Genomic DNA, 7,070 nt, shown 5'->3' with positions numbered 1-7,070 from the left:
AGCGCCAAATGTTTTCCGCAGAGATTAAACAGTTCGTTTCCGTAACGGACAAGGGTTATATCACTGTATCAGGGGTAGAAATTAACTTTTGAACAATTAAGGGAGTCCAACACACGGGAGTCCGCAATCTGAAGTTCAAAACTAAAGATATTAACAATAATGCATATGCTTATTTGGAAGATTCATGCAGTTGCACGTCTGCCAAATTATCTTTGGAAATTTGCTGAAAAATACGGTTATTCCATGAGGCCGTGCTCTGGAACGAACTAGTTAGTATATAGCAGAATTTTCAGGGAGTCACACGCACTCCTGCATATGTCAAATCAGGGAGTCTGACAGTAAATCAGGGAGTATGTCACTCTGAAATCCTGTCAATTTCGCACCCTGCTCTACTGTACACATTATGAAAACTCTGTGAGCTTCATGGCTATATCTTTCCAGTTTTTGTTTAATTAAAATCTTGAAATAACCCTCGATCTAGACCATAAACACAATTGTACACGTATTAAGTAAACTATCTTTTTCTTTCATTCAAAAATAGTGTGTAACGAACATGACACTTAATTTTGGCGTAACAAACAAGACAGTTTGTCCACTTTGTTGCAAGCTATCATACTTTCTTCTGAAGGAATTATGCCTTAATGTATATTAAGAAAACAGGAGTCTGATTCATATGACATGCAATTCAAGTGAATTTATTACCTTGTGCAGTGCTTATTAATCTTAGATATAGCACTATACTGCAACATGATTGGCTAATTTATACTCATAAAATAGCACATCAAAGAAGTATACCTAAAAAAAAAATTAAATTGTGTGTTTAGTGAGCCTCAGCATCAGTACGTGTTATGATGAAAGTCAGTATGACTTAAATAAAAGGTAAAATGAAAGGTATTATGCACGCACGCACGCTCGCACACACGCACGCACTCACGCAGCATTCTCGCAACGGCGAGTGGTGGGAGCGGCTAGTTCTACATCAGTTTTTGTGAAAGCAAGTTGATATACAGTGACACAACAGTAGCAGTGTGATAAAGGGGTAGTTTTTGTGAATGTGCATTCATATCAGGGTGGGAAATTAACGGGAGTCCGGAGTCAAATACTCCCTGATTTACTGTCGGGCTCCCTGATTTGACACATGCAGGAGTTTGTGAGACTCTCTGAAAATTCTGCCATATGTACTAGCTAGTTCGTTCCGGAGCACGGCCTCGCGGAATTGCCGTATTTTTTCAGCTAATGTCCAAAGAAAATTTGGCAGACGTGCAACCGCATGAATCTTAAAAATAAGCACGTGTATTATTGTTAATATCATTAGTTTTGAACTTCAGACTGCGGACTCCATCATTTTGCTACGGGCTCCCTCTTTTTGAGGGTAAAGGACCCCCGTGAGTTGGACTCCCGTGTTCAAAAGTTAATTTCTACCCCTGTATATTATTTTCAGTTTTTAGTGACTGTCTAAAGTCCTTGTGGTACAACCAATATAGATGCAGCTTTATGTGCTAGCAATACTAGCCAATAGCGGATAACACAGCTCACATTAGCTTGATCATCTGAGCCTGATCATTCATTGCTTTCGACACGTGCCATCTTCAAAGGATCACTTTAAGTTAAGCTTCTTTGTTTCTGTCATTCCGTATTGGAATTCTCTCCCTTCCGCTGTACATAGTTTATTGCAATTTTGAGTTATTTTCTACTGCTATCTGCTGTGTTGATAAGCCTATTTGATAAACTTGTCTCATTCCCTCTTCATTGTAGTCTCTTGTACTTTTGAAGATTAATATATTTTTGAGGTTTATACAATATTGTGGGCCAAATATAGGAGCAGGGGTACATCTAAATTTAGATACTAAATTATTAAATAACAACAACGGCAACAGATCCTTGTAGTCATAGATTTAATCAAAAGTATATTAAGAAGGAGAGCGTACAACAGTGAAATGCTGAAACCATGTTGCAGTATTAGTCGAATTAAGAAACTTTGCCCGTTGTATTTTGATGATTCTTTGTGGTATTATTGATCTTGATCAGCTGTGCTACCTTGCTAATATAAAACAAACCGCTTGTCCCTACGATGCCCCTACGCTGAGATAATGAGTGGTGAAAATCTGGTAGTTTTGCCAAAAACCGACTCGAGATCCTCGTTTGCTGCGACCCTATCTCGCTTTGTGGCCAGAGTGTTGCTGCTGGTCACCGCTGTCTAGCGCCATGGTAGCGCTGACTCATTACGTTTACTACATCCAGCGTGAGGTAGGCACAGGTGGGGGTCATCTATGGCAATCAATAACAGACGTCATTCATTCCATTTGTCAATCATTGACGGAAACACGCGAGGTTTCTCGAAGCATCCCAGAGCGAGGGACGGTCGCCCGATATAACACCAGATTTTCACCGCTCATTATCTCAGCGTGGGGCCATCGTAGGGACAAGCGGTTTGTTTTATATTAGCAAAGTAGGACAGCTGATCAATAATACCGCAAAGAATCGTCAAAATAAAACGTGCAAAGTTTCTTAATTCAACTAATACTGCAACATGGTTTCAGCATTTCACCGTTGTACGCTCTCCTTCTTAATACGCTCTTGATTTAATGTAGTGTAGATATCAAAGAGGAATAGTCATACCTATTTTGGTAACCTTATATTAGTCCACAAAACTCGAAAGGGACTATTGCAGATAGAAAGAAACAAAGGTGATCAAATTGACAGATCAACACTGCAAATAGCAGTAGAAAAATAGTGAAAAAGAGATAGAATCGTGTAGATGAGGCTTTAGCTCTCGCATATGTGCAGTAATGCAAGTATCACGTACCTCCTTTTGAAATTGTCGAATTATAACATGAATACCGGGGAAAATACCAGTTGAGATGTGTGCCATGTGTGAGAGTACACTTGCAGCATGTAACAAGTTAGGTCAAATGTGATAATGAGAATCTGTTAATTATGAAATTCTTGGGTTTTTAGCTCATCTGACATAGTCAGATGCAGCTTGTAGAATCGTATGATCGTGCGTCCGTCCGTGCGTCCGTCCGTCCGTGCGTCCGTGCGTCCGTGCGTCCGTCCGTCCGTGCGTGCGTCAACAGTTGGGCACAAATCTTAACCGCTCGACGTACGGTCACGATATTCGGCACATCGGGGGGGGAATCGTCAAAACGAGTTGGGATGTCGAAGCTGGGGGTCAAAGGTCAAAGGTCAAGAGGTGTAAAAGAAGGCGGAACATTCACTGTTAACTTAAGGAGTAGCGGGATGGGAAATGCAGAATTGCGGCACAAATCTAAACTCCTCAGACCTAAGCTGCGTGATAGTCGGTGTATAGCATCATGTTAGGAAAAGCAATCACATTGTTGGCCGAAATTGGTTAGTTGGAATACAGTCACTAGCACTCAAAATAACACCCAGGAGTGAGGCTGACGAGATTTCCCAGATATCATATCTTCTCTATCAAATTTTGGCAACAATATAGACGCAAGTGTGTACGTTCTTGAGCTTATTCGGTCCACTAATCACTGGCTACCTTGTACTAAATTAGTTTTAGAGATATCTTGCTATCGTATTGCTGTAAATTGTAATCTTGCACGAGCTGCTCTGCCTCTGTTGTATCAACTATTGAGCTATTATTTCGAACGAGCCAGATGTGCCTCGCAAGGGGTTTAATGACCTTTATTAGCCTGACACCATGAGAAAACGGCATGTTATGATATAGTATATATATAGGTATAAGTGGTAACTTTCAACATCCTCAGTTACCAGCGTTTCTCGGTTGGGACTGTGGCGTACGTAGTCGCCTTAAGGGTAAGTGCTCAGGTTGTTGCGGGGTCGACAGATTAACAGACAAGCACAAGTATTAGGACAAGTACTCCTCGGTGCGTCTATTTCAGCTCAATCAGGACAGCAAATATACACCACTCTACGGAAACATCTCCAGACTAAGTCTACATTACACACAGACATCGTAACGACTATTTAGTAACCTTGTAGCCGATTAAGACGTGCGATCGCGAAGATAGCTCGGGGGGTGAGGTGGAAGGTGGAAGCGTAGGAGGGAGAAGATGGCAAGAAGATGATATAGACAGGAATAGGATCAGGAGCAGGAGTGGGAAACCTGGACCGGGTTGCGGGAAAGATGAGAGCCGAGTCCTATTCTACGCTTACGAAGTTGGCGTCAACAAATTCTCCGCGTTCCACTATATATATGACGCGAGGTTGCAATTATCCGCGCGCATCACCAATATGTGTCTGTTCGTGATTTATGGGTGAATTGCATGCCGTGCTGCGGAGAATTAATATTATACTATCTGTCGTGAAGCCGGTGCTTTCCTACAATGGTAATTATTCGCTCCTGCTTTTGCAATTCAGTCGCACACTGACAGCTGCCATTGCTGCAATGCTTTTGCTGACCGATGGCAACGATGCCTTTGATAGCTGGCCGCATCTATCGGAATTTTATTCACACTAGTTTGAAGTGTTTTTTTTGGGTTAGAAATGAACGTATGTATAGGACGTCTTGCTATGCACAAATGAATTTATCAGCAGAACACCAGACACCAGATGAGCCCTGTCGCTCTGCGGCACTTGTTTAAAGCTACACAGGTTTTCTCATAAAATAGGGGCAGGCTCCTATAATGTGAAACAGTCTGCAGAGTTGACCGTTGACCATCTTCGTTCCCAGGACTCTTTCTATCGAAGTTGGACCACTGACCAGGGGGCTTTGCTTGTGGATATATATAGTGTAGAACCAAGCGCCGCTTTAGCGCTTAGAATGAACTCATTTAACCAACTACCACGCCTTAAGGAGTTCTTGTAAGAGTCAGTGTTTACGTTTCGTTAGTTATGTTATGTTCGATTTAAATGCATTGCAATATCACTGATCTCATTCTGTTGCAGAATGGTTTCTACATTGTTGACATTAAAGCTGATTTGATTATCGAGAAGGTTGTTTCTTTACAGTCATAGAGCCTCTGTGCTACCGCCGGCATTCGCCACCTTCACAGAATGTGATGAATAAATGCCTGTGGCAGTTTTATTACACTAAGTGGCGAATACAATTGGCAAAGGATTTAGCTGCCCACTAAATTACGATTGGATAATGAAATCATCCAATAACCGCGTCGTTTCGTAAAATATTTTCGTCCACAATCTTTTCCCATATCTATGACGTGTTTATGCCTTACTAAGCACATATATGATAAAAGAAACAGTGGTTATAGATTTTCATTGGTGTCTAAAAGATAACTTAGGTGGCTCAAGTCTTGGCTCAATCATTCAAAAATGCAGAGGGAGGCCTTGATCCTGGGCGGGCTAGGGTGCTGGGTGCCCCTACTCTTGTGTTGGGTAGAATTCACATGCAGATATTGTGCAACCTAAATTCATCTATCATGTGAATTGTGCAATTGTAGGTTATTGGGTTCAAAATTATATAATATCTGTGTATTATTCTATATATATGTATATTAATATATTCATAATATACATGTATCCATGTATACATGTATATACTTTCTGCGCAATAGAAATATGTCCCATATGATTAAAAATAATAACATCCTACTTGGATATGTAAATGTTGATAGGCGATAATTTTAACAACGTTTATATAAACAATGTTACATGTTAATCGTACATCTGCTTCAAAACACTAATTGAAATATGACATTTTGTTTTCGTATTTACAAGATCACGTATGAAATAAAATGTTCTGTAGCAGTTTATTGGCACGTAGAATCCATGAAAATGCGTGACTGTATCCCCCGTGATGAAGTCGGCGGGGATACTATGGTTTCATGTCTGTCCAGCCGCCGCTGCCGCAGACACTTTCCCTTCCACTCTATAACTCCACCTTTAATTGACCTAGCATGACCAAACTTGGTATACTTACACATCTTGGGGAGAAGGTGTGTTGCATACCAAAACCAGGTCACTGCGACCTTTATTTGACCTCGACCTTGAAATTGGTCATATTTCCTTTCCATTCTATAACTCGGCCCCTAATTGACCTAGCGCAACCAGACTTGGTATACTTACACATCTGAGGCAGATGAGCTGTGTAACAAACCTTTGTCTTTGTGACTTATTTCACTTTACCTACCTTGTACGTCCTTAAGGAGATATTTCATTCATACTAGATCGCGGGGGATACATGTAGTTGGCGACAACTGCCATTTCTAGTTTTATAACATATTCCTAAACGAAATTCAAGGCCATATTTCCCCCCAAACCCCCATCAGTGTCAGCGGGGCTCCAATAGGACATAGGTGTCACGGTGCCCAACGACTGACGTCGATTATCAACATAATACTTGTAGGAAACGTCAGCTTGCATAGGTGGGCAGTTGATGTCGGCGTGCTCATGTGGATTAATGAACTAATATTCTTAGGAGATGGTCAAAATAATTGCAAATCTCCATCGTATTGATATAGACAACCGTGTTCACAGTAAGAATGTCTGAAGCTGAAGAAAGTTGGTGATTGATGTTGATTTTTTTCCCCGCAGGAAGTCGAACGACAGACGGGAGAACCTGCGCGGGGGAAGAAACTGCTTAGCCTCCCACCCGTGTGATGGAGTCTTCCCACTTAGATGTGCCGCCTGCAGGAAGAGAGAAACCATACGCGTGTGATACATGTGGACACAGATTCGCAATAGAGAAGCATCTGCAGACCCACATGCTCATTCACACAGGAGAGAAACCCTATGCGTGTGATATTTGTTTCTATTCATGTTCTAAATTAAGTTGTATGAAAGTGCACTTTCAAACTCACACAGGCGAAAAGCCTTATGCATGTGACACATGTGACTACAGGTGCACTCAACTATCCCGTCTTAAGTCACACAAGCGAATTCACACAGGAGAGAAACCCTATGCGTGTGATACATGTGACTACAGGTGCCGTCACCTATCCAGTCTTAAGACACACATACGAACTCACACAGGAGAGAAACCCTACGTGTGTGACATTTGTTCATATTTATGTTCTCACTTGAGTCGTCTGAAGGTGCACTTTCGAACTCACTCAGGTGAAAAGCCCTATGCATGTGACAAAGGCGAGTACAAATGTACGTCATCAAAATCTCTTAAGCAA

General features: G+C 41.5%; 1 protein-coding gene across 1 annotated transcript in view; it reads left to right on the top strand.

Annotated features, from left to right (window-relative positions):
- Positions 1–6,489: 6,489 nt before the first annotated feature.
- LOC106807651 (zinc finger protein 525-like) overlaps positions 6,490–7,070 on the top strand; it is a 1,769-nt gene continuing 1,188 nt past the window's right edge. The window contains exon 1 of the mRNA XM_014810063.1: positions 6,490–7,057. Within this exon, the coding sequence (XP_014665549.1) occupies positions 6,549–7,057 (509 nt within the window). The 5' untranslated portion in view covers positions 6,490–6,548. The remainder of the gene's footprint in view (positions 7,058–7,070) is intronic.

The sequence above is a fragment of the Priapulus caudatus genome, unplaced genomic scaffold, assembly GCF_000485595.1.
Source record: "Priapulus caudatus unplaced genomic scaffold, Priapulus_caudatus-5.0.1 Scaffold227, whole genome shotgun sequence".
In the NCBI taxonomy this organism is placed as follows: Eukaryota; Metazoa; Priapulida; class Priapulimorpha; order Priapulimorphida; family Priapulidae; genus Priapulus; species Priapulus caudatus.
Note: the sequence above shows the minus strand (reverse complement) of the source record. Positions and strands in the feature narration are given on the sequence as shown.